A 27,165-nucleotide genomic window follows, 5' to 3' on the forward strand; every position below is an offset into this window, starting at 1 on the left:
GTGCTTTATAAGAATTCAGATCAAATAAAAAAGAAACTTCTTTAAAAAGATTAGGATACAAAACTAAAACTCATATTATTGTTACGCCACATGACATCACTGCACACAATGAGAAGCATGAACAGTGAGTTTATAAAAAATAATGTCATCGGCAGACAGAATAAAAATGTAATGACGTGACAAGCAAGCACTGAAACTGAAAGGCAGATCAGGCCTTTGGCATGCAGGGCACACAGGGCGCATGAGCACACACTCTCACTAACCAGTGCGGGCAACTCCTCAATATTTGGTAAAGGGATCTCAAAGTGGTCTGGAAATATGACAAGCTTGGCTTCATCTTCATACTCATAATCATCTCCGTTAAAATCACGGTTAAGCTCTAAATCTTCAGGAAAGGAAGCAGAGAGAGATATTTTAATCGAGAGCTGAGGGGATGACTGCACTCAAAACAATTGCTTAAATGTCCCCCCAAAATTAGTTACTAAACATGATGAAATTGCACAAGATGTACACAATCAAAAATAGATTTCTTTTCATGTTTATCTTTTAAGTATGTTTTAAGGAAACATTTTCTTAAGCTCTCTTGATTGAATCACAAAAATTCTAATCTGAAACTAGAATGTATACCAATGTCTAATAAAAAAAATATATTTTAGGGGCAGCTTTTTAGGGTCGCAGTTGACCTTTTTCAGGTTTTTAACAACCTTTTAAAATGCGATGCGATGCATATTTTAGTCTCTCGATCAAAATGAGGTTTTAAAAACTGCAAGTTTGATCATTTTAGACGAATAATACAACAATTTTATTTTTTTTTCTGCACAAAAAACATGGCCACGAAAACTGACAGACTAAAGAAAGCATGATTGCATATGTTTGTGGTCCAAGACATGTTATCATTAATAAAGCAGTTGCCTTAATGACATATTTTGGAAAGCATTGTGGGGTTACAAAATGACTGGCATCGTTTCTGACATATCGTATTCTGGACCAGAGAAGGAGGCGTTTAAATTGATTGGATGCCTGAGAATAAGCGGCCACCGGTCACCGGTCCCCCACCTGCTACGTCACACCTCCAATAGCAGAAGTGTGTCAGCTTGGGGGGTTGATATGGCACAGCAGCTGACAGGCACAGTCGGCCACTGTAAACCAACCCTCCATAGCAGAAGATTAGGCCAGGGCAAGCATGTGGCACTTTAGATTTAGAAGGGTTACTAACTGCATATACAAATAAATTAGCTAAATTTAACCCCAGCCAGTAATGACTGAGAGTGCTAGACATGAAAAGGGGTTAGACATGATTTCTAAAAAAGGGGTTTGAGGTAGAAATTTTAGTCTCTTTTTTTAAAAAACTTTAAAACAGACTTACCTAAAAATACTTTTCCGTTCCTTCTTCTTGGTAAGGCACCCCCTGCAGCACCTGTGGCTTTCTGTAATTAACATCAGGAAACAACGTGGGTCATAAAACTGTAAAGTGCTTTGCTTTGTACTCAAATATTGTATATGTGACCTTGGACCACAAAACCATACAAAAGGGTCATTTTTTTTGAATAAATAAGCTTTCCATTGATGTATGCGAGGGTCCGAGGGTGCAAAAAAAAAAAATCGCCTTTAAAGTTGCCCAAATGAAGTTCTTATCACTGCATACAAAAAATCTTCATTGAACATGATCTTTATTAAATATCCTAATGATTTTTGGCATGAAAGAAAAATCGATTATTTTGACCCATACAATGTATTGGCTATTGCTACAAATATACCTCTTCTACTTATGACTGGTTTTGAGTTGCAAGGTCACATATTGTATTACTATGTAATGTGGATATTTTCCATATATCCATTAGCAGTGCTGACAGTATCTGTTCCTTGTTTCTATGTTTGTTGTGGTTTTGGTACCAGTGTTTTGAAATTTTAATAAAAGAAAATCTTAAAAGAAGACAACATGGGTAATAATCTCATGGGTGTCTATACCGAATAACAAAATATAACTGAGTCATGTTGAAAATCTGGATGAAATCCCATTGATGTGCACATGAAAACTTGACAGCTGTAAATGTTTGTTCTGTCCAAAGCTCATAATGGTAAAACGAGTAAAGAGATTGTAGAGTAACGCCTGAGTGGGTAATGCTGACAGGCTTCTCGTGTGATCCTAAGTATAAACAGTGAACACAAAAGCTACAGGAACAGGGCCGGCTGTTTCTGGACAGATCCAGACATGAAAATAGCAGCATTTAACCAGCATATCCCCATTCATTTGGGAAAAAAAACAAGAAACCATGACATAATTGGGTTCCTGTTCTAAATGACCAACAAATCAGTCAGCATTAGGCCAGTATATAGGAGCAGACTGGGATTCAATAGAACTGCTATAAGTAAAGACAGCCATGATAACATTCAAAGATCAGACATCACTTTAAAATCAGAAGATTTAACATTCAAAGATTATATTGAATTTAGGACATATAGTTTTCTTCGCTGTGTACCAAGGGGTGATTTTTATTTTTATTTTATTTTTTTTTATCTACCATGCTGTCTAGTTATCACAGAAAACGACTCTGACATGTCACTCAGTTTGCGAAAAAGCTCAGAAAACACATTTACTGTAATTATTGTAAACATCCAGATGTTCTTTTATTGTGCCTTTACTTGCTGAGGGTTATGCTGGGCTCATCATTCATAAGCCACAATGTAAAAACCACCCTCTGAACTCTTTCTAAATTTGTGCTGAAGAACTACCACATCACAGGATTAAAACAATTACATTAAAAGATGCTTTAGTTCTGAACATGGACATAAAATGTTCTAAATCCAACAGACCTCCTGCAAAGCAGTCTTCGTGAATTGTGTAAATGTAGGTATATGAGTAACAGCACAAATCAAAAGGATGGGACCTCAACAAGCTCTCTACATATGCTCTGACTGCAACAACTCATAAAATCAATAATGATAATAACTGACAACTAATTTGATTAGTGATTAATTGTGTCTGTGCACTATGATAAGAAAACAAATTCTACAATACCATTCTACATGTAACACAATTAATTGTATTTTCTATGAGCAGTAACAGCAAAGGGACTATTGTAATGGAATATAAATATCATATTTTCAGATGAGTGAATGTGTTCCTCCTATCTCAAACCAGGTTTAGTCTTTGCTTTTGTTGTTCTTTATCATTTTTAATGTACTGATTTTAACTTCAACTTTCAAATAGTAAGCAATCGGTTTAATTTTGTGCATACAAAGTTTCATTGCACATAGACACTCTCACTCTATTTGTTTTCAGTGTCTTCAAATTCCACATTGTTTGGAGGATAATGCTGATGTGAAATGTGGATTCATATATATATATTTTTTTTTTATAATGAACAGTATAAATGTCAGACTAATCAATAATCTAAATAATAATTAGCTGTTACATACATAGTCTCAGTAGAATAATAATCACATCCGCATTGAATCTGCTGACAAAAGTCCAAAGAAAGCTCCACAGATTTCTGCAGAATCAGAACATCTGTCCTTCATGATCCACACATTCTCCACCCCTTGCATGTTTAAAATGTATTACTGCTAATTTGAAAATGCTTTGAAATATATGTTTATCTTGTTTAGCACAACTTATCATATTCAAATCAATTCCATAGATTTCCTCTTAAAATCAGCACAGTTCAAATCAGCATATTCTAACTTGACCTAATAAAAAACTGGCCTCACCTGTTCTAGAAAAGTGTACCCATTAATGATATTATTAAATAGTACCTTATGTTTATGGTAATGCTTTTGTTATGTTACTGGATGCACTAAATCTGTTTCAACATGTGCTGCACTACATTACACAAATGATCATTCAATATTACTTTGTCTCTGTTGCTCTCTTTGTTGTTGGATACCGCTCAGTAAGTTTCCATAATGCATTTAATATGTACAGGTTCCTAGAGTGTAGAATGAAACAAAGCTTGAAAAAAGTTTTGTCACTCTTCTTACCTCTTTCACGTGTCGTTTTAAGTGCATGTACACACTCTGTCCAGTTTTACGGTAATGTCTCTCCACATGTTCTCTTCCGAAACCCAGGAATGAGTTCAAACACACATACAGACCTCCTTCCGATTCCTAAAAAAACCGATGAAACCTGATTTAAGCGAAGTCAAATGTAGCCAAGTAATTTTATACTTCAAAGTTAAATATCAATTATCAAAACCAACTGTACATAATGTACAATTTCATAATTCTGATAAGTTACATTTAGAAAACAAATGTGAAAAAAACTACTATTAGAGATTAGATGTCATAAACATTTGAAGGTGTAAACATCATCAACACACAAACTGTATACACGAAAAGAAAAAACATAGCTGAACACAATCAAAAACTACTGAATCCTTTTTGCAGTCTAGGGCTTTACTGAATTTTAATGCAGAGTATCTGCTCTCTATTATTAGAAATAGGCCTAAAATAATTAGACATTATAACCATAAACTTGCATAATGCTCAGAATTGTGCCTGTTACTTTTATAACGGCGTACTTTTTTTGTTGCCGCACGTTAATGAAATGTTTTCAGTACTGCAATAACATGGCATCATACTTCTGGTCATTTGGATTCTTCACATAATTTATTTAATTGTAAGTTATCAATGTTCATGGGGTTAGTTCCTTTAAATTGACAAATGAATCCAAAACAATAAGATTAATTAATTTATCATTTATTTATAATGAGAAGTTTCATCTGAATCCAAACACGAGTAACAGGGCTGGTGTGTGTTGGTTAGGGTCTTGAGGGCCCACCAGACTGAAAAAGCTGTCACTAGCTCCCGGTGACACACGAGCTTGAACAGATAGTGTGTAAAAATAACCTGTCTTTTAGTCTGACATGATGAACTCCAAACAGCTGAGTCACAGCTGAGTTTAAAACTTTTTACAGCTGGGAGCTAGTTGTGCACTTTACCCACATTTCTAGAAACGTTCGCATCAGCGCTCTCCAAAATATATGGTTATTATATATTATTTGTGGTCAGAGCTTGTACAGCTGAATATGTATAACAATCCATGTTGACCTGGATTCTTTTATAGGTCATGGCGGCTTAGCCTACTGCTTATTAGTGTACATTTAGGAAATCAGTTTTAACATTTATCAAGCTACAAAACAGTCGTTTGTCTATTGGTGTTAAATAATACAGCCTGATCTGAACAAGTATGCTACTAGACTGCCAATGTAGATGGAAGAACGGGGGAAATATTATTATTGCTTTGACACGCCTTTGAAAACAGGACAGAAATTCTCTGTAACACAGAGCAGCGTTCAGACTCACAGTGTTATTTTTGCTACCGTTATCCATCTGTAGCGCCGTTTGGAGTAGGGAAACCTGGTCCCAGTGTAGATGTAAACACCCGTGGTTTATTTCTTTACTTATTTATTTATTTCTGAAGGCTGTCGCATAAGTTGGAGAATGGTGGCCGAGGATCCCCCATCTCTCTTACACGCAGCTTTTCACGTGTCCGGGAGACGCCAGTTGTTGTTTAACGTTCATGCATGAAGTATTTGACATAATACTCACAGGAGAGTCGTAGGAAAAAGCGCATTCGCTCTTGAAAACCCTGTCTCCTGTCCTCGGTACTCTAATGGTGGGCATGTACGGGACCAGTAGCTCTCCCAGATCTGTAGCCATCTTCACATTCCTGCTGCTCGCACCACTATGAGCCTCGCTGGAGCAGCGTGTCAGGCAGAAGATGAGATGGGGCTATTTTTAAATCATACAGACCCGACATTCCTCGTGGACCGAGGGATGTGACGACGAAAACATTAGGACATAGAGGGATGGGTGGGGTTTAGGGGTTGGGAAACAATGGTAGTCCCCTTGGAGAAACAGGAATAATTTCACATTATTCACCCAGAGCCCAAGTGGCGTTTTCAGATCTACGCGCTGTGAGTCTGATGTGTTTATAACGGCAGTGGCACAGTCTGCATGTAGTGCACTACATACTGAATAACTTCACGTTTTTTTTTTTGTTTTTTTTTTTTAACAAGCATTTTAATGAAATTTTTTATGCATAATGTTGTCCTTTATTATTACCTGGTTTTAAATTCCATTTATTGTTAAGTATTTTATGTACAGTATAAGTATAGATTATATTATTAGGCTCATTATAAAATGAGCCTAATCTTTAATCTGTTATATTAATTTAGGTACTTTTACGTTTTCATGTAAAGTACTTGGTGCTCACTGTAATGTTTTTTTATGAAAAGTTCTATAGACTAAAAAGTTATCATCGCGGTTGTTTTAAATTGTGTTTCAAAGCTAATTGCTAATTAAACCCTTAATGCAGTGCAACTTTACTCTTTCAATAATAATTCAGTAATAATTGTGGTCTAAATTTGTATTTTTTTATTATAATATTAGTTCAAACTAAATATATTGAAATTGATGTTTTACAATGATTTATTAGGCAGAAGACAATATACTACTATACAATTGGAGTTGTTTGATTGGAGAAAGAATTTATGAACTGAAATGTTATTTTATTTACACAATTCTGAAATAATCTTTTAATTGACAAAAAGAATTCTTCTGATGTAGCATAGTACTTCAGCATTATATATTTATGTTTACTGGAAATTTCAGATTCTAGTGTTAGTGCAAAAAAATAAATAATAATAATAATATATTTATATTATTTATTTATATATATATTTTTTTTTTTTTTCATGAAAATATAAAGAATAGTGTAAGGAGCTTTAAAGCTTCTATAAACATAAAACCAGCAGTCAGTATTTACTGTATTCCAAATCTTCTGAGAACATAAAATATATATTTGAATTGAACAGTCTGAAATCTGTAAATGATTACATTTGAATTTCAGGGTAAATTCTTGAAGGAATACTCAAAAGAGCAGTAAACTATTTATAATCATTAGTTTATTGGTGCCAGAGGCAAAAAAAAAAAAAAAACCTTGATAATTTTATTTATAACCATACATTATACATTGTATAACTGCTGAATATTTTGGACAGGTATGCATAACCACTCCTAGTTATCCGGGGATGACTTGGGGCTGTGGTCGATGAGATTCTTATCAAGTGTCTGAACCTGGAACCAGGGTCCATCTCCTTTTTCTCTCATGTGTCGGCGGACTTCAAGTTGTAGATGTCTATAAGAAAAACAGAGGATCATAAATTAGAGATAATCAGTTAGGCTACATAAAAACAAGATACATACAGGTGCATCTCAAATTAGAATGATGTGGAAAAGTTCATTTATTTCAGTAATTCAACTCAAATTGTGAAACTTGTGTATTAAATTTAATGCACACTGACATAAGTAGTTTAAGTCTTTTGTTCTTTTAATTGTGATGATTTTGGGTCACATTTAACAAAAACCCACCAAATCTCAGCAAATTAGAATACTTCATAAAACCAATAACTTTTTTTTTTTTTTTACAATTAGTGAATTGTTGGCCTATTGGAAAGTATGTTAATTTACTGTACATGTACTCAATACTTGGTAGGGGATCCTTTTGCTTTAATTACATCCTCTATTCGGTGCGGCATGGAGGTGATCAGTTTGTGGCACTGCTGAGGTGGTATGGAAGCCCAGGTTTCTTTGATAATGGCCTTCAGCTCATCTGCATTTTTTGGTCTCTTGTTTCTTATTTTCCTCGTGACAAAAGAGAATCTATAGGGTTCAGGTCTGCTGAGTTTGCTGGCCAGTCAAGCACACCAACAACTATGGTCATTTAACCAACTTTTGGTGCTTTTGGCAGCCTGGGCAGGTGCCAGATCCTGCTGGAAAATGAAATCAGCATCTTCAAAAAGCTGGTCAGCAGAAGGAAGCATGAAGTGCTCCAAAATTTCTTGGTAAATGGGTGCACTGACTTTGGTTTTCAAAAAAACACAACGGACCAACGCCAGAAGATGACACTGCACACCAAATCATCACAGACATTAGAAACTTAACACTGGACTTCAAGCAACATGGGCTATGAGCTTCTCCACCTTTCCTCCAGACTCTAGGACCTTGGTTTCCAAATGAAATACAAAACTTGTTATTATCATCTGAAAAGAGGACTTTGGACCACTGGGAAACAGTCCAGTTCTTCTTCTTCTTAGCCCAGGTAAGACACATATGACATATAACAAGAGGAATACGACAACTGTAGCCAAATACCTTGACACATCTGTATGCCTTGACCCCAGGATCAGTCCATTCCTTGTGAAGTTTACTCAAATTCTTGAATCGATTTTGCTTCACAATCCTCATAAGGCTGCGGTTTTCTTGGTTGGTTGTGAATCTTTTTCTTCCACAATTTTTCCTTTCACTCAACTTTCTGTTAATATGCTTGGATACAGCACTCTGTGAACAGCCAGCACCTTTGGCAATTAATGTTTGTTGCTTACCCTCCCTATGAAGGGTGTCAATTATTGTCTTCTGGACAACTGTCAAATCAGCAGTTTTCCCGATGATTGTGTAGTCTAGTGAACCAAACTGAGAGACCATTTTGAAGGTTCAGGAAACCTTTGCAGGTGTTTTGAGTAGATTAGCTGATTGGCATGTCACCATATTCTAATTTGTTGAGAGAGTGAATTGGGGGGGTTTTGTTAATTAAAAGAACCAAAGAATTAAACTACGGTACTTCAGTATGTGTGCATGGAATTAAATACACGAGTTTCACAATTTGAGAAGAATTAATGAAATAAATGAACTTTTCCACAACATTCTAATTTATTGAAATGCAGCTGCATCTGTGAGACGTCTACACAACAAAGTTCCTTTGTTGTTGTGCTACTGACATTAAATTGCATCACAAGGTTTGACAATTTCTTCATTCCTTAACCCTACAGAAGTTTTTGCTCGTTTTTGCTCGTGAACCTACATATGGTGCAGAGTGCTTTAGTGAGCAGAATTTACAGACTGTTAAACTAGATAATCTAAATCTCTTTGATTCTACTTTAATCAGAATGGCTTAAAAGTTATTATAGCATTAAAATGATAACCAGCTGAGTCCTTCTCCTTTCATTAATCTGAAATTCTTGTAATAAAATTCCAACTGTTTTTGTCCTACTTGCTCATATGCATTTCATACCGTGGAGCAAGAAATTATGAAATGCAGAAGAAAAAAAAACCCACTGTGGTTCTCATCCATTTTGACTCAAAGGCTAACAAAATATTAAGTTAAGACAATACTTATAATTTTACTTTTCAAACTTTTTATTAAGAGAAACTGCAATGTGCTTAAGGAGAGGTTGTGAATGCTGTGCGTAATCATAATGACACTCGCTCATAAGTGCCAGCCAGGTATTGATTTGCACTTGAGAGATCTGCCAAAACTGATTCCTGTCAGCAATAAAAGCTAATAAATTAAGGACACGTACGAGTTCCACTGATTCTTATATTACAATTTAAAATATTTGGTAATAAGTAAGGTCCCGTTAGTGAAAGGGACAGTTCCATAATGAAATGTCTCTCTTTTACTCATCCTAAAGTTGTTCCAAACCTGTATGAATTTCTTTCTTTCTTCTTAAAAAAAAAAAAAAAAAAAAAAAAGAATTTGGGTAAACAAACAGTTTCCATATTTTTATAATATGGAAGTCAATGGGCACCATCAAGACTTTGGTTACCAATATTCTTCAACATGTTCAGCAGCATAAAGAAATTCATACAGGTTTAAGAACAATTTGAAGGTGAGGAAAAAAAATGACAGAATTTTAATTTTTGGGTGAACTATCCCTGTAACAAATCTTAATCCATTCATTAAAGCTCACTAACAATGTCCAATGCATTTGTTAACGTATGTATTTATCTCTATTAATCACAACCGTTGAGTTAGTTCAGAGTCAGGTCCATCAGACAGTATTAAGAGATATAACTTTTGTTTTAATAATGAAATTAACTAAGATTAATAAAGGCTTTAAAAGTATTTTAATTGTTATTACATGTTAGCTAATGCAGTTAAAATAATAGTTCCCCCACAAATCAAACATATGCTTAAAATGCTGATTCACTGCAGTGAATTGGTGCCCTCAGAATGAGAGTCTTAACAGATAATAAAAAAGTAATAATAATCCACAAGTAATCCACATCCACATCCATCAATTTAAAGTGTTTTAACTTTAAACTGTTCCTTCTGGCCAAAATATCATTCGATAATCCATAATGATGCTTCCTCCAGTGAAAAAGTCCATACACTGTTGCATAGGCACCAATTTATGTTTCGGAGCAATTTATGATTCACCAAAGAAAGATATATTATGGAAAGGGGATTCGTTTTTAGCAGGAAGAGGCAGTTTGAAGTAAAAAAAAAAAAAAAAAATCTTCATTTACATTTCACTTCACAATATGTTTATTGATTAAATCAACTCATGTTAATTACTTGTTGATTATTGTGATGTTTTTAGAAACTGTTTGGACTCTCATTCTGATGGCACCCATTCACTGCATAAGATCCACTGATGAGCAAGTGATGTAATGCTAAATGTTTCCAAATCTTTTCTGATGAAGAAACAAAATTAAGCTACAACTTGGACTGCCTGAGGGCAAGTACATTTGCAGAAAATGTTTGTGGTTAAAAAAAAAATTATACCTTAAATGTAAAGTATTGCCAAATATGTAGGAAAATTTAAATTAATTCTTAAAATGTAAATACATAAATGTAAAATACGTCATATTCTTATTGATCCTAATTAGCTGAATCATATAAAGACAGCTTACCTCATTTCAGCCTTCTCGGCCTCCATCTGGATAAGTGCCATCATTTTCTCATAGTCCTTCACTGGGCTGTCATAAAAGCTACGAGCAATCCAGCGGGTGATGGGATGCTAAGATATAATGAAGACAACCAATGAAAGAAAAGAGCAGAGGCATTTATGACAGCAGCGACACAATACAAAAATAAATAAATAAATACAATTACATTGGGCACTTTTTTACAGCCTGATAAAATGTATTTGATGTTTTTATGCAGTTACATTTTAGAATACCTTGTAGTACTCCCAGTGCTCTGGTTCGTAACCTTCGGGTATCTCCGCTAACTCAGATTCTCCTGTTTAGCGAATTGCAGATGTAACTGACATTATTCAAGTTATTATGGCAGGTACAGAAGCTACAGGAAGAAAAATTACCAATTACATGACAAATTTACCTATGAAAATATTAACAAACGTCACAAGAGCTGCCACAGGGATGCCAGCGAGAAGAATGTAATATTTCTGGTGTCACAAAACAAGAGAGGAGAGAAAGACTGGTAAATTATTTGAAATTATTATTGGAATGAGTATTATAAATAATATGCAAAGGAAGAAAAGTATTTATAACAAGTTTTACCAGCAGGTGAAGAAATCTTCTGTCATAGAAGTCAGTGGGCTTGATGATAAACATCCTTTTCCCATGGCTCCCATGACGGACAACAACTGTAAAAGAACAACATTAAAATAGGTCTTAAAAACAAGAAAAAAAGAACATCAGCAAGTCAACACACATTACCACAGCATTACTGAATAAAAAAAAAGTTTTATTCAACAGGAAGTTACATTTAATACAAAATTAACCTGAAGCAAGAGTAACAAACAGCTACAGATGCAAATCCAACTGTTAAGTCTTAAGTGGAAGTAAAACTGTTACAAACACAATGAAGGCCAAAGTACTGCGTTTGACTAACTTAAAAACATGTTTGTTTGTTTGACAAACTTGGTTAGCTTCGCACGTCGACACTTAACGTTACAAGCAACGGGTAAGAAACTCAAGAAACATTTTGAATCAGAAAATGTTAATTGGCTATTATATGTTATATGGCTATGTAACATCAGTATATGTACGTATATACATAGTTTAACAGCTATATGTGATATAGCTATAGGAAGGTTACAGGTTCAAGCGGGATTGTTGTAGAGGCCAGTTTACACTCAACATGCTAAGCAAGCAAAGCAAGGTCACTCCTAAAAAGAATCCTTCTCAACAGTCATGTCGTTGCGTTTAGTAAGAATAAATATTATTTACCTTGTTCTGAACGTGCAACAGTCCTGGAGAGCAGATTTGAAGACTGACATGTCCGTTTCAGCGGGTTTAATCGGGCTGTAAAAGCAGCCGCCGTCCTCAGAAGGCTCATGCCCACCATGATTGTTGAGGGAGTCCGTGAAGAAGGCCTTCTCTGATTGGCTCATCTGACGCAGAGTGAAGCCGGGTCCTCCATTCTTACGTAGTGAAAGGTTCGTAGATGGCGTTCAAAGATGATCCTCAAAATAGCTGTTGATTTCGGAAATTAATTAAGAAAAATTGTAAATAATTAGAATTTCTTTTGAACAGCTTGATAGAATAGAATAGAATAGAATACCATTTGAATCGAAACATTTTTTTTTAATGAGAACAGATAAATGTGTTAATGTATGGTAGTATTTTATTCGATTGAAGAAATTGCACTTCGGTTCTTTAATTCATTATACTTAAAAGAATTAACTGGCTGAAATTCTGGGTCTATGAATTGGCATTTGGAAAGTAGCACAAATAAAGGATGAATTCAAAAAAAAATAATAATAATATAATATAATAATAATAATTATAATAAAAAAATAAAATTTTAATGTGACTTAAAAAAACGTAGGGACTTTTACCGTAGAGAAATGTGCTGTTGTTAATACACACTGCTGGCCGACAGGTGGCGCTGCACGCTTCCGTTCATCGTTTCGGTTGACATTGTCAAGATGTCCGCGGCCGTGACGAGCCGCCTGACTGCTGCGGTCTGCAGACAGTTTCAGCGTGTCGTTACAGTCTCTTCATACACACAGCCTCAGTCTGCGACTCAGGCCTTCTCCAAACTTCATTTGTGTCAACGAAGGTATTTTTTTCTCTCTTTATGATTATATGTCGGGCTTAAATGTCAGTGCATCATGATAGTGTCTTAACCAGAATGAACGAAGCATGGTTTAATATATCACCAATTAATATTAACTTTTTTTCATTTCTGTCGAAATTTAGCCAAACGTATGACTCGTGGTGGTTCAGAAGCTCCGTGAATAACCGAGCTCTTCACACATCATGTGTCAGAAGAGGACTGGAAGAATTTTTTGACCTGCCAGAGAACTGGGGCGAACAAACAGTTAAATCAGGTGCCAGCAATATTACATACCATTTCACCTTTTTTCAGTTACTATAAGCTGTAGTCTTTGTCTCAAAACAAGTGAGGTCTCTATCTAGACAGAGATAGTCATATTAATCTACCATCTCATTATTTGATTATATGTTGTATTGATTAAATTAAATTTAAATTTATGCATTTAGCAGACGTTTTTATCCAAAGCGACTTACAGTGCATTCAGGCTATCAATTTTTACATATCATTAATTATTATATATTTTTTTTCTGCCTCAAAGGTGCTCCATGGACTGCCAAACAGCTTCGAGTGAAAAGTAACGAAGACTTACACAGACTTTGGTAATTGAGTAGCTTTTCATAGACTTTCTAAGTTAAAGTAAAATAAAATGAATATTAATATACAATTTGTATTTTGCAGGTATGTTCTTTTGAAGGAAAAGAACATGTTACTCACTTTAGAACAGGAGTCAAAACGACAGCGTCTTCCCATGCCCAGCCCGGAGCGCCTCAAAAAGGTATCAAATTTGTTGAAATGTAACTGAATTATTTAGTTTCCTTTGATAAAATGGTATAACCTTGAAAAAAAAGTATTCTGGTGTTCCTATGGTACATTGACGATGTAGTACTTTAAGAATTACGCTTCAGCAAAAGTTGCACTCAGTTGATTGTGGCATTGAACATTTTTACATTTATATAAAAATACAAAAAAATCTACCAAAACCAACATGCTGCTCTTTTGAGATATTTATAAAAGAATCCTGAAGAGAAAAAAAAAAAAAACATGTATCATGGCTTCCAAAAATAAACTTGCACAACTGTTTTCAACACTGATGATAACGATAAAAAAATGTTTCTTGAATACCAAGTCAGCAGCATATTAGAATGATTTCTGAAAGATCCTTTGAGACTGGAGACTGGAGTAACACCTGCTGCAGATTCAGCTTTGCCATCACTGCAATAAATTATATTTTAAAGTACCGGTACTGTAGAAAACAAATCTATTTGATCAAATGTCTTTAATAACCATTGTTGTGAAGGGACATATTGGCACAACCTGCCAAGTCTTATCTGCTGAGATTATTCTTGGTCATATGACTCTTTTTTTAAGGACATGACATCCAAGAACAGCTAAAGTTGAAACACGGGGTGAATCTGTGCCTGTTCTCCTCAATTTGTCAAGTGTACATGGAAGAACCAATATTTCCATTCTGAATTCTTCTAATAGGTTGAAAGGTCAATGAAGCGTCTTGACACAGTTGTAACAGAACGTGAGGATGCTCTGCGCTTGCTGCAGACGGGACAAGAGCGAGGCAGACCGGGCGAATGGCGCAGAAATGTTTTTGGCAAAACCTTCTGGTAAGCAAATTTAATGAGTAAATATTTTGCAGATTGTTCTCGCATGCACATCTATTTAGTGTTTGTGTAATGTAGCTTATAGCAAGCATGTTTATTCATCAGGTACCGCTTCAAGGAACATCCGATCCCCTGGTACCTGAACTCCAGATACAAAAGACGGCGATTCTTTGAACCATCACATGTGGCCCCTTACACAAGGCAAGTCTCAGATTTTACAAGTCAACCAAAAAATGTTTGGACGTTCTCACAAAAGTTTTGTATTCTTTGCAAGCGAATGCAAAGTTTCGTGTGGAATTCTCATGTGAATATTTAAGCTCTGAAATTCTGGTCTCCTTATTGATGCTAACAAATGTGACGTTAAGCAAGTTACATTTTCTTGCTTGCAACACAGTAATGTTTAACTTTGCTGTTCTGTATTTTAGGTTGAGCCTTGAAAAATACCTGAGGAGTAAGATACGGAAAGAAAAAAGAGAGAAGAGAAGCCAAGAAAGGCTTGCCACAATATTTCCAAAAAAGACTGCACTTGCATGAAACCACTTGCAAGACTTTTCGCATTTCATATAGTCTTTTCATCATGTAACACTTTTTTTATTTCTTTTTCTCTCTGCAAGTTTTGGAGATTCAAAATGTGTTGTACAGTCAAGTAATAAATTCAAACCTGTAACGGAGAATGTTTTGTATATATTTTCCTAGTATCCTCTTTACGTTTTGCGTGTAAATTATTAGGATTGCCAATCATTCTCTTTTGAATAACTTTAATAACTGTCTGAATAGACAAGTTGAAATGTACTAATTATTAGAACAAAACTTTAAATACAAATGTGCACAATCACTACACATTGACAATTTTATCTCTCTATGTAATATGAGAGAAATTTAGACCAGTTTAACAAAAAAAAAAAAAAAGTTTATTCTCAAAACGGCCGATCAATTGTTAAAAGCATAAACATTTGGTTTGTTTTCTGTGGTGTGTTTCTAGGAAGCGGCAAAGTGGTGTAAATCAAAAAACACTTTCAACTGTTTAAAGCACTGATTCAGTTGAGGGATAGATATCCTTTGTTCCAAAACACACAACCTTCTTATTGTTATTTAAAATAATTCAGGTGATCAGAAACACTGATGTCGTCAAACTGGATATATGAAAATATGTTGAAGAGTAGAAAAGAGCGCAACCATGTCAAACTCTTCAAAATATGGTTTGTTTGCACTAAAAATAACAGTGTCCTTGTTAGTTCCTGAGTCCACTAAGAAGGGTTTTTTTTTCTACTAGGTGGTGGTATTCTTTTTCTTCTCCCTCTGAAGGCCACCAGGTGTTGATTGAACTGGTTAAGGGCACTTCCTGTCAACACACTGTTTCCCACCTTCCTCATACTCCTGCTTTGAAATCCACATTTGCTGGAAAGTTCCCTAAAAGTAACACAACAGAGACATAATTAATATATTGTGGTGGTATTAGACTTAAATTAAGAGGTGAACATATTGACAGTAAAAAAAAAAAAAAAAAAAAACACAAATATTGATACTGTGCTAATACTATAGCATCAACTATTGCGCAGTTAAAATCTGATCCCGTGAGAGCCCTAGTGAACACTACTCACCAGAGATGCGAGGATAGAGCCCCCAATCCAGGCGCTAAATCTGCGCTCAACAGTTGTGTTGTTGGCGATCAATTTCAAACGCATACTCTGCACAAAAGACACAAAACAATCCATGTTGTTAGAAAGAAAAAAACAACAACAACGAATCAATATAAAGCAAACTAAAATGTGCCACTTACGGGTGGCGTCTTCTGCGAAAGTTCTCTGTTCAGTCTGTCTGTAAAGCCTTGGATGAGAGTGTTTCCTCCTGTAACTACCACACTGCCATACAGGCCCTGTTTAAAATAAGAAAAGAAATGGGAAGCATAATGTCGCCTGTATTGGCAGCAAAGATACAGGACATGTAGATGTACAGCAGAGTTTTCAAATCTTACTGGTCGAATGTCTATGTCACACATGCCGACGCTGGTGGTCACAACATGGCTGACTCCCAGCATGGTGTTCCCTGACAGACCCTGTCAAAATGTTAAGATGCCGTAAGAAAAATAATAATAATAATAATAATAATAATAACATTTCATTTTCATGAAAATTGGACAGTGTGAGAAGGATATCTCTTGCCTTAGCGTTCGAAGGGTCAAAAAGACCCTCCGGGATCTTAAGTCTTTCAGCTCCGAAATCACAGTTGTACCCATTAGGCAGCTCATAATGAACAGTGGGCATCTGGGCTGCTACTCTGTACAAGACAAATTGTCACAATGTGGCGTTTTTCTTTTTCCATTAAGATTATAAGCATTGCACATAGCTAAAAAAAAGCTCAACTGATAAAATTAAATATGAAATGTAAACTTAGAATGTTATAAATACCGTTTAAAGTTAAGGGTCACTAAAACTTAAATGGTTTTGAGAGGAATCGCTTCTCCTCACAAAGCCTTTATTTGTTTGATTAAAAATACAGTAAAATCAATAATATTGTGAAATACTGTTCAAATTCTGAACAACTTTTTTATCCTAATATATGTTAAAGGCAATTCATTCCTGCTAAATTTTCAGCAGTCACACATGATCCTTATAATACATGGATATTGAACAGTTATGCTGCTTTAGATTTCTGAGTAAACCAACATACATGGCAGAGTGTGACAAGGCATTTAAAATAAACTTACTTCAATAATAATACTTTCATAACATTGGGCTCTAAATTATTGAAGCCCGTTTCCGTGACTGAATAAAATATAAAACAATGTAACATTAACATACAATACTGACTTTTCTCTCAGAACTGTGTGTTCATATCTCACAATTCTGACTTTATAACTTGCAATTGCGTGTTATAAAGTCAGAACTGCAAGATATGAACTCGCAATTCTGAGAAAAAGTCATAATTAGACATTAAAAGAATTAAAATGTCACAATTATCTTGTTTCATTTTTTATTCAGTTTAATTAAATTATTTTTAGAAATAAACTCATAATTATAAAGTTTTGTTTATTTAGAATTTTGAGTTACAAAGTCAGAATTGCAATTTATGAACTCCCAATTCTGAGAAAAAAAAAGTTACAATTACCTTTATTTAGTGGCGGGGAAAAATGTAAGCAATAGTGATGAAAAAAATATTTTTGCTCCAGAAAGAGGCTCAAGATCAAGCTGTGCATGGTTAAGTTACTCTTTGTACTTGGAACAACTGGTCAACAAATGACACAAAATGAGGATATGAAGGGAAAATTTATAAAACTTAAACTATGCGGACAATATTTTGATGTACCCAGGGCAACCTACAGATTCTTTACCTAAATGAATGCAACCATAAGAACAATGTGGAAAACTTTCAGCATATAAAGTGAATATAGCTGAAACCCAGTTGCTTTCATATAAATATAGTCCACCAGTAGAAAATGAAAGATGATACCCCTTGGCATGGCAAAAAACAAAACTATGACAAAACTAATGTCCTAAACACACACACAAAAAAAAAAAAAAACTTGAGGAAGATGAAGCAAGGAGGAACTTAATTCATTTCTTCATTTTCAGTTGAAGGATTGAATCTTCTTTAATGAACATTTGCCCAGACTGATCGATCTGACAGATATAGAGAAATCTCACTATGTTAGTAACACTGCAGTTTGCTGGGAAAATTGTGGGAGCCAAAATATTTTGGGGGACTGTCCAGCTCTCTTAGATTTTGGAGAGAGATACACAATGTTTTCAAGATATTTTTAAATGTGTATTGCACATAGAAAGTAAAACCTTTATATATCTACCGCAAGATTGAAGAAAAATACTAATGGTGGCTACTAAAAAGAGACTCAACAGGAAATGGTTTGTCACAGGAAAGTCCAACTATAAATACACGGATGGAAATTACAACAGGTAACAGCATTTGTTAACCGGAAGCTGGAAGAATTCACATTAAAATGGTAACAAATAATTTCACCATGAAATACCCCACAGGATTGATTTTACTTTCACGAGCTAATGTTTATAATGCATAGAAAGAGCTCTCTCTCCATGTAAATTTTTTTTTTCCTCTATGTGAATAATCTGATGAATACTGTGCTCAGGTTTATGGTAAACTGATGTATGACACACAATATTTGAAATCTAAATGTTTACCCAATGTTGAATCTCAAAAAAAGAATAAGTATTTAATGTTACTTTTGATTAATTTACTGTGTGCCTGCAGAATAAAAGTATTGATTTCATTCATTTTAAAACTCGCTGACCCAAAACTTTTGAATGGTGTCTTATGAAAATGAATTGAACTTACTGTTCATCATAGGACGAATCTGACACCTGAAGCACAGAGGCCTGGAAATCCTGTATGACAGTCTGAAAAGACAGAGAAACAGTTATAACATAACACATGATAGAAATGCACTTCAGTATGTTCAGTAACACTCCTCTATGATTTTGATCACTTACGTTACACATATAGTTATGCCATGAACGGGTAACTTGAGGTAGTTTCTCTTTCTTCTTCCAACTGGCTGGAGCTCCTTCACGAACTGAATCCTTTCATGACAAAACACTAATATTAATTTTTCATTGAACATTTTATCTACCCCCACCACCACAAGAACATTGTGAGCATGCCAACCTCCATTATTATATGACGACTGAAAAGAATGAACCCGAGTATTCCTCACCTTTGATGCAATCACATACGGAGGCACTATTTCAACACCTAACTCTTGAAACAGCTCTCTACACTGCATACTCATGAAGTCACCAGCAAGAGGAGACTTTACAATGCCTGCAAGATCAGAAACATACATTACAGAAATATCAGCAATGTATATATTTGAAATCATAGATAAAATAAAAAACATATGTACATTAATATAAATAGAATGTTGCATTAATTGTGCACAATTCAACTTCAGCATTACCCTATCTACTATATTATATAAAATCACATTTTTTAAATGAATCTAATATTAATATTAATATATACATATATACATATATATATACATACATACATATATATATATATAAATATATATATATATATATATATATATATATATATATATATATATATATATATAAAACTACTGTTTCTGAATTACCTTGTTGTAGGACATAACCATCGTGCACAGGAATAGCAGTTGTGTGTGTTGATCCACTATCTAACACTAAACCTGTGGACCGTCCATTGGCAAACCTGAAATGCTGAGTTAAGGAATTAACATTTCATTTATTTTCTATAGTCTAGAAAGTAATTCTAAATAAGCTGAAACCTTTTCCCTTGCCAATATTGATATTTAGGCCCCATTACCTTTCCAGATGTTTGTGATTTACTGGATAAAAATAATTAAAAATATTTTATAAAAAACATTTCTATAATATTTACAACATTTATAATATATATATATATATGTGTGTGTTTTTTTTATAAAATGTATAATTTTTTCTCTTATTAATTTCTTCCTGGTAAATATTTTAGAGCTTAGCAAACTAGAAAAAAATTATATTAATTCTAAAACCAGACCATGGATCTTTTTTTTTTCAATGTCTTTTCCAGCACTGCTTTCCCAAAAGCATAGTAAGCTTAAGTACATCATAAACCCATTAAAACCAATAGAGCTTACGGTGCTTTTAAACACTTTTAAAATTAGGATACCTCATATATCCAGATACTCCTTTAAAGACAAAAAGGGGTGTTGTGGGGGAAATGTAATATAAGAAATATCTTGTTTTTAAGTAGTTTTGGCTTATTTTAAATCATTTTAAGTCATCTTAATTCCCCATGGTTACAAAACCACTGATCTGCAACCAAGGTGCATTTCAGAGATTTGCATTGTCAAATCTTTTAGCCAGCAAATTAAAATAAAGGATACGCAGACAGGACGGCTGATTTGCACAAGAAGAAAGCAGGAATGTTGTAATGCTCAAACATTAGTTCAGTCAGCTTCTCTCTCTTTGCTCGTGTGTTCCACTGCAAGATGAAGATAACAAGTTCACATGGAGTCAGCTGAAGCATCCCAGCAAATATCATGTGTATGATCAAACCTGCAGATTGGATTTATGGCCGAAAATCAACATACCGATGCCTCTGACATCAGGACTGGATGCAGACTGGGCTCTGATTTGAAGTGCATTTTGTAGGTGTGATCTAAAATGGCTTGGAAACTGTCCCAGTCCTCAACTTCAGAGAAAAAAGGAAAATGGTTTTCATACAGACTGCACAAATAAGAGGCTTTTACTGACATCTAATAATTCCAGTTCTACTGGACAATTAATAATTCTGGTTTTATGATATGAACTCCTGTCAGACAGAATTACAGTTTACTTTTCTCATGCATGACAAAATAACATTTAAGGCTTTACTTTTATTGTTTTGTTGCTTGAAATCACCTTTTAACCCATATATAAAATAACATACTCATTCCATTTTTGAGAGGTGACATGACCTCCATGCTTTCTCTCGGGACCCTGAGCTGGTTAGTGTCGATGTAGTAGGTGGTGCCGCTCTTTCCCTTCTCTCCATCAGTCTCCATCGGTGTACTGCCATCCTCCCGGTCCAGAGTTACACCGATCACAGTAGGGAAGTCAGCCTAGAATTCACAGAACAAATGTACGCTTAAAACTTAGTTTTTCCTTTCAGCTTTATCACCAAGATACGTATTCATATAACAGCTCACACCTTGGGACAATCCTCTCCTGCATATCCAGCTCTCACCGAATATGAGCCCATGTCAAAGACGAGAGCTCCGACTTCATCTGTGAAGAAAAAAATAAACGCCCCAAAAGAGACAGATGAGGATACAACTACAACTTAAACACACACAGTACCTATGAACTCTTGTAATAAATAAATATGAAAATCTGTTTCAATACGTAAGTCGTCCAGCAATTTTAGTTTTTATATTTAACTACGCACTTAATATTTTATTTCCATTAACGGCGCGCTCAATATTCTGCTGTATCTATCTATTCTACAAAGCATCATAAACGTAGACTTTAAGCTAATTTTCACTAAATAAAAGTAGAACTAATCATGTCATGCTAATTTGATGGCTAGCGAGCTCATAAACGTGGCGCACTCATTCATTTGATTCTCCCTCCAAAATCGCACTTACCTCCGCCATAAACTCCGCCACTCATTTTTGCAGCTGTTCAATACTGACAGAAGACAACTGTTTGATTTCTTATTTTAAAAGAGTGGATATAAAATAAGAGCCGTATGATTTGTGTTTTCACTATCACAACAAAGGAAACGAATCAGACATCTTTGTCTTGAGAGGATTATGGTGGCCTGTGGTTGAGGTGCATTAAGCAGCGCCACCAGTCGCATGGAGGATGAAATGCAACTATGCTACTCTTCTTCTTTTCTAGAGTTTTTCTTGGCGGTTGGCACACAACGAAAAGGTGCATTACTGCCACCAACTGGTATGGAGTGTGGATGAATGACTACTACTTATTTTATTCAAAACAAAATTTAATCGAATCAACAAAACAAAACAAAATCAACTAAACCTTTTCAACCATATTGATTATTCTAAGATAACGAAAAACGATTGCATAGCACTTATCTCTTGAGTGTTTCTAAGAATTTCTACTAAATCAAAATTTATTCTTTCCATTCTAAGGTTTCGGATCATTTCCCATCTTTTTCCCTCATATTTCTTACAGTGCACCAAGATGTGTTCTATTGTCTCTTGTTGCCCACAGTATTCACATCTTCCGGTGTTATTTGCTTACCTATTTTAAATAAAGTGCTGTTTAACCCTGTGTGCCCAAATCTAAGTCTAGATATAATTGTCTCTTCTCTCCTTTTCCTTCTTGCACATCTAATTTCTCCCACTCTCCTCCTAATTTTGTAAAACCACCGTCCTTTCCTCTCTTCCTCCCACTGCTTTTGCCACCTTTTCTTCAACTTCTGTTTAATAATGCTCTTACTGATGTTAACTGTCACGTCGATGTATTCTCTTTTTGTGGCCTCCTTTGCAGCCTTATCTGCCATTTCATTTTCCTATGATTCCAATATGTGCTGGCACCCACAAAAATATAACTTCAATGCCCATCATTTGAATTCTATTCTATATAATATTTGTTGTGGTATGCTCAAAACCATAGGCTGCGCAAACAGTGTAAAATACAGAGCCCCGCACATGACATGCAGGAAAATATTAGGATAAATAGCGTGCATGATTTACTAATTCATTCCCTAACTGTACTAAAACGTGCACCCGATTACTATTGCATTGCCTCGATTTACTATTCCCTCGATTTGCTAAATCGTGCGCACACAATAGTAAATCGAGGGAACGCAATAGTAATCATGTGCACGTTTTAGTACATTGAGGGAACTAATTAGTAAATAGTGCGCACAATTTATTTCTTTTTTCTTCCATGTCATATACGGGGCTCCGTAGTAAAACGCACTGAGTGGATAACTTTATATCAAAGTAAAGAAAAAAAAAAGCAATAAAGTGTAATGCCAAAAAATAAATACAAATAATAATTCTATTGAAGTGAGGTAGGTTTAGTTTTGTATGATTACAGTAGGCCCTGTTGGTTAAATTTTTGTTATGCACATCAAATTTAAGTGTTTATTTTGTATTACAGAAAGCTAGCAGAAAGCAGTCAAGCCAGTTGAGTGAATTGTATTTTGCTCAATATGATATATTAAGCAGAAACAGTCTGATATGGTAACGCCAGTTTATGTGGACTAAGAATTAAATTGATTCCAGAAATATGTCTTAAGAATGTACTGTATGAAAAGTAAAAGCCTAAAGAAAGAGCCAAATTTGGTTATGCAGAAAAAAACTGTTTATAGATTTTTACTGGATCACACCTAAAAGACTTCAATAATTATTATAGCTGAAAATAGATATTCATGAAGTTACAAGACATTGTGATTAAGTGATTGTAATAAAGTCATTACTAGAGCGGCTCAACTTTGAACAACAATGCAACTTTGACCGTCTCATTATTTCTGTCAAACTACAGTACTGCCAAGTGAACAGATGGCATGCTACAGTAACAATAACATGATGTTTGTTCACATTTTTCTAAGGCACTATTACGTCTTATAAACTGTAACCTTTGTAAACTATAACCCGTTAAATATTTTGTTTTGTTTAATTGTATTGTTTTGTTAAACAACATTTGAAAACTATTAAATAAACATCTTTAAATAAGTGGTTTTACTACTAAATTGTCCATTAAAAAAAGTGATTTATGTTTTATGTTTAAATTAGTAAATCAATAAATTGATTCTTCAATTTATTTTTAAGTGGCAATCTTGGCCCTCCATAGTGGTCACTAATGAAAATTCTTGAAAACTGGCCAAATAAAGATTAAACTGAAACTGATGTGATTGGCAGGAAAAATTCAGCCTGGAAGTCTAAATGAAACTATATGGAGTAATGAAGGGGAAAATTAATCTATTTTAGTAATGTTAAGTACAAAACAACCAAATATACATATACTTCATGTTTACTTTTTAAAAGTATATTTCTACTAAATATTAGGAAGATCAAATGTTTTAACCAGTCCCTTACGCCTTTTTATTTCATTTACTGTATAGAAACAGGTTAACTCAACACAAGCTAGATTGCTGACTTTTTGATAGATAAAACAAGGATATATAAACATAAAACTTTACCGTTCCTTCATAGTTGAAATTCTTAGAACCACTCCCATTCGTCATGCCATTATTGTTCATCATCTGTTTCTGTCCAAAACATAGACACAAATGTTGACAGACTTGTGTGTCTACAATCCTTGTGGTTGACAGATAATGAAGAAATAATAAACATTACTCAGCCTTCGTACTACTGGCCTATTGTAACAATCCACTATTTCATATATTTGTACTTCCAGTAAATGATTCATATATTTTTATTTTATTTTTTATAAAGTCTGTGGTAATTAGTCATGTTTTCCAAGCTTCTTTCTGTCCCCAGATTCAGATCTCTCAAGGAGGCAGGTCTCAAGACCTCCATTCCTGGTTTTTGTGTTTCTTCAATTCATGGAGAGATTTCATGAATTGTAACTGTTGAGTTGAGTATAAAACTATGGAGCCCCGCACAAGACATGCAAGAAATAATAAATAAATTGTGCGCACAATTTACTAATTAGTTCCCTCAATGTACTAAAACTTGCACATGATTACTATTGTGTTCCCTTGATTTACTATTGTGTGCGCACGATTTTGCTAATCGAGGGAACGCAATAGTAAATCGAGGGAACGCAATAGTAAATCGAGGGAACCCAATGGTAAATTGAGGGAAAGCAATAGCAAATTGAGGGAACGCAATAATAAATAGAGGGAACGCAATAGTAAATTGAGGGAACGCAATAGTAAATTGAGGGAACGCAATAGTAAATAGAGGGAACGCAATAGTAAATAGAGGGAACGCAATAGTAAATAGCGGGAACGCAATAGTAAATTGAGGGAACGCAATAGTAAATCGAGTGCACGTTTTAGTACAGTGAAGGAACGAATTAGTAAACAGTGCACACAATTTAGCATAATATTTTTTCCTGCATGTCATGTGCAGGGCTCCGTATAAAACAGAATGCTGTAGAACTATGAAAACATTTAGCAATCATATTTCTCAGTTGCACAAACACATACAAACTTCATTGTACACATGAACTTTCATTGCTCCACATGTTGCAGTATGTTATACGTGTTATAAATCACTCTAAAGGCTGAATGACTCAAATGTAAATGGTATTTATATTGATCAAGTTGATAAACAGAGCAGAACACAAAAGCAGTTCTCTGAATGAAGTCTGTGTCTAAATAGATAAGCTACATTCATCCTTTGTTTTTTTACAGCTCTGCATACTGAAGGGCCCAGTATGAACTGAGATGTCCGTGTCCTCAATCACATGAGCAGCTATTATCAGTATGTGGAGAAAACACCTTCTAATGGTAATGATCTGCATAGATAAGTCTAGTGGCTCACATAGTTTTTCCTTCAATGCAAACACAGTGGCTACAACTTTCTCACCTTCAGTATATGAGTGCTAAGTGGAGGCGTTGTGCTGGAGGAAGTAGTGGTCAGCAAGGATGAGAAAATTTTCATGTAGCCGTTTTACATTTTTGACAGGAAACAAATGCTGTATTGAACATAATCAAATGTGGAAGGTGTTTGAATAAACCAATTGCTATCACATTTTCATTCTGATTTCACACAGACTACATGCCTAGCCACAAGTAGGCAGCACATATAGGATTATTTCACAAGTACAACTTGCAGTCTTCTGTCCTTACAGAAAAGCTGACATTGTTATTTTTAAAAGTGGTTTTGATATTTGAATGCAGTTTTTCACAACCCCAACAGATTCATGCTTGACATTTAATTATGTTTGGAAAAGAAGCCGAATAGGTGCACGTGGTTGGTGTATGCTTGTTTGCATGTGTTGGACTCTCACTGGGGCCTTATTTGCATGACGATCTGAGAGGCTGTGTGTTAACAGTCATGGTATAAAAGTAGAAAGACAATTCATGACTGTGATCATTTCAGATCTATTTGTGTAATAAAGTCCAATTAAAAACTTTCAAAAAGTGAAACCTTAAAAATAAAACCTATAAATGGAGGGCGCTGAAATGTATATGAACAATGCATGAACAAATGGTTCTTATCAATCTTTATCCTCACCATTAAATATATATAGTAAGAGTCATACTGTATTTACTATTACACTAGATGCTGTTAACCTGTGCTCAGTTGTTGCACTGTATCTGTAATATTAGTGTGTATATTTATATTGTTGCTTTGGTACTTTTATGTTTATTCTTAATAATAATAATGTGGCGAGGGAGACGTGGTTGAGTGAGGTCTGCATGGAGAGATGTTTCAAGCCGCCCAAGCGACAGGCTGTTAGGATAACTATAAGATTTTGTTCACTTTAACATTATTTTTTAAACATTATTTCTGTAAAATGGTGCTTTTGAATAATTATGTCAGAAATATACATTTTATATAATTATTAAAGCATTAATTACGTTGATTAGCCCCATACAACCTACTGTGTTTTGATTTCTGGGGTCATTTGTTTTGTGACGATACATTCGTACATTAATTATAATTTTTTAAATTATAATTAATTATATGCATTAAAATAATTCATTTTACCACGTTGAATATGCCGAGGTAACACTTGCTTCATGACCAGATTGAAAGTACTGTGCGACTGCCACTAGGGGAAGAAATACGACAGTCGTGTCCGAATATCATTTGCAGTGGAAATGTGGCTTCAGCGGTTTATTTCGCAGGAGCTCTGGGAAAACGGCCAGCCCTTCATGATGTCTGTTGGCCGGGGGAAGCGACGTCGACCAGATCATCGATCGGGTGGTGCTGGAGCAGTTCAGTGTGCTGCTTCCGAAGAAAACCGCTCAGTGGGTCCAGTGTCGCTAGACCTGGGCCTGGCCATTCAACTGGCAGAGGACCAGATGGTGGCATGCCACGGAGTTGACAAAACCCTGTCTTCTGTCTCTATCGCTCTCTTCTCCCTCCAACCTGTCCCTCTCCTTAGGTCTTGGGTGAATCTCCTCCTCGAGCACAACGTCTGGCGCCGGAGTCAGCTGGGCTGAGACCCCTTTCCAGTGGGGCGGGGTCAGCCAGCTTAGGCACCCCGTCTGTTCACGTTCCTATGGTCTCTGGGGCGGGGAATGGGGAAGCCTGGGCCAGGCCTGTCAGCATTGCAGGGACCCATGGCACTTTATTGATCA

At 35.1% G+C, this 27,165-nt stretch overlaps 4 protein-coding genes across 5 annotated transcripts in view; 1 reads left to right on the forward strand and 3 right to left on the reverse strand.

The window, feature by feature from the left end:
* Window positions 1-5,926, reverse strand: part of usp13 (ubiquitin specific peptidase 13) — a 32,850-nt gene extending 26,924 nt beyond the window's left edge. The window contains exons 1-4 of one of the 2 annotated variants that reach the window (XM_052559334.1): window positions 5,551-5,926; window positions 3,982-4,107; window positions 1,367-1,427; window positions 264-385 (exon numbers count right to left, since the gene is read on the reverse strand). In XM_052559334.1, coding sequence (XP_052415294.1) covers window positions 264-385; window positions 1,367-1,427; window positions 3,982-4,107; window positions 5,551-5,661 — 420 coding nt within the window. In that variant the 5' untranslated portion in view covers window positions 5,662-5,926. The remainder of the gene's footprint in view (window positions 1-263; window positions 386-1,366; window positions 1,428-3,981; window positions 4,108-5,550) is intronic. The other variant, XM_052559335.1, reaches the window with a different exon arrangement.
* Window positions 5,927-6,891: 965 nt separating this feature from the next.
* Window positions 6,892-12,182, reverse strand: ndufb5 (NADH:ubiquinone oxidoreductase subunit B5). The gene is made up of 6 exons (XM_052559214.1): window positions 11,983-12,182; window positions 11,311-11,396; window positions 11,129-11,195; window positions 10,968-11,029; window positions 10,699-10,805; window positions 6,892-7,141 (listed from the first exon to the last, which is right to left on the reverse strand). Exons 1-6 carry the CDS (start codon window positions 12,098-12,100, stop codon window positions 7,021-7,023), a joined length of 561 nt encoding a protein of 186 aa, XP_052415174.1. The 5' UTR covers window positions 12,101-12,182; the 3' UTR covers window positions 6,892-7,020.
* A 457-nt stretch (window positions 12,183-12,639) lies between these two features.
* mrpl47 (mitochondrial ribosomal protein L47) lies at window positions 12,640-15,101 on the forward strand. Its single transcript, XM_052559213.1, has 7 exons — window positions 12,640-12,817; window positions 12,958-13,088; window positions 13,353-13,413; window positions 13,493-13,589; window positions 14,300-14,430; window positions 14,533-14,628; window positions 14,853-15,101. Exons 1-7 carry the CDS (start codon window positions 12,684-12,686, stop codon window positions 14,959-14,961), a joined length of 759 nt encoding a protein of 252 aa, XP_052415173.1. The 5' UTR covers window positions 12,640-12,683; the 3' UTR covers window positions 14,962-15,101.
* A 67-nt stretch (window positions 15,102-15,168) lies between these two features.
* LOC127959826 (actin-like protein 6A) lies at window positions 15,169-21,770 on the reverse strand. Its single transcript, XM_052559212.1, has 14 exons — window positions 21,554-21,770; window positions 21,118-21,194; window positions 20,857-21,028; window positions 20,519-20,619; window positions 20,312-20,409; window positions 19,541-19,635; window positions 19,115-19,221; window positions 18,891-18,980; window positions 18,736-18,797; window positions 16,590-16,704; window positions 16,403-16,483; window positions 16,208-16,303; window positions 16,029-16,115; window positions 15,169-15,837 (listed from the first exon to the last, which is right to left on the reverse strand). The coding sequence occupies exons 1-14, from the start codon at window positions 21,576-21,578 to the stop codon at window positions 15,757-15,759; spliced, it is 1,287 nt and encodes a 428-aa protein (XP_052415172.1). The 5' UTR covers window positions 21,579-21,770; the 3' UTR covers window positions 15,169-15,756.
* Window positions 21,771-27,165: the final 5,395 nt, after the last annotated feature.

Source organism: Carassius gibelio, chromosome B6 (genome assembly GCF_023724105.1).
Source record: "Carassius gibelio isolate Cgi1373 ecotype wild population from Czech Republic chromosome B6, carGib1.2-hapl.c, whole genome shotgun sequence".
NCBI classification, from domain to species: Eukaryota; Metazoa; Chordata; class Actinopteri; order Cypriniformes; family Cyprinidae; genus Carassius; species Carassius gibelio.

What these genes read in the sequence shown, in the direction of transcription:
- ndufb5 (XM_052559214.1), bottom strand. Translation starts at nt 12,100, where the DNA reads ATGGTGGGCATGAGCCTTCTGAGGACGGCGGCTGCTTTTACAGCCCGA. An exon ending in TGTTGCACGTTCAGAACAAG is followed by an intron (nt 11,397 to 11,982) that starts GTAAATAATATT and finishes GTTCTTTTACAG; the next exon opens with TTGTTGTCCGTCATGGGAGC. An exon ending in AGCACTGGGAGTACTACAAG is followed by an intron (nt 10,806 to 10,967) that starts GTATTCTAAAAT and finishes ATTATATCTTAG; the next exon opens with CATCCCATCACCCGCTGGAT.
- mrpl47 (XM_052559213.1), top strand. Translation starts at nt 12,684, where the DNA reads ATGTCCGCGGCCGTGACGAGCCGCCTGACTGCTGCGGTCTGCAGACAG. An exon ending in CGAACAAACAGTTAAATCAG is followed by an intron (nt 13,089 to 13,352) that starts GTGCCAGCAATA and finishes TCTGCCTCAAAG; the next exon opens with GTGCTCCATGGACTGCCAAA. An exon ending in GTTTTTGGCAAAACCTTCTG is followed by an intron (nt 14,431 to 14,532) that starts GTAAGCAAATTT and finishes TTTATTCATCAG; the next exon opens with GTACCGCTTCAAGGAACATC.
- LOC127959826 (XM_052559212.1), bottom strand. Translation starts at nt 21,578, where the DNA reads ATGAGTGGCGGAGTTTATGGCGGAG. An exon ending in CGTATGTGATTGCATCAAAG is followed by an intron (nt 18,981 to 19,114) that starts GTGAGGAATACT and finishes TTGTCATGAAAG; the next exon opens with GATTCAGTTCGTGAAGGAGC. An exon ending in GTGACATAGACATTCGACCA is followed by an intron (nt 16,304 to 16,402) that starts GTAAGATTTGAA and finishes TATTTTAAACAG; the next exon opens with GGCCTGTATGGCAGTGTGGT.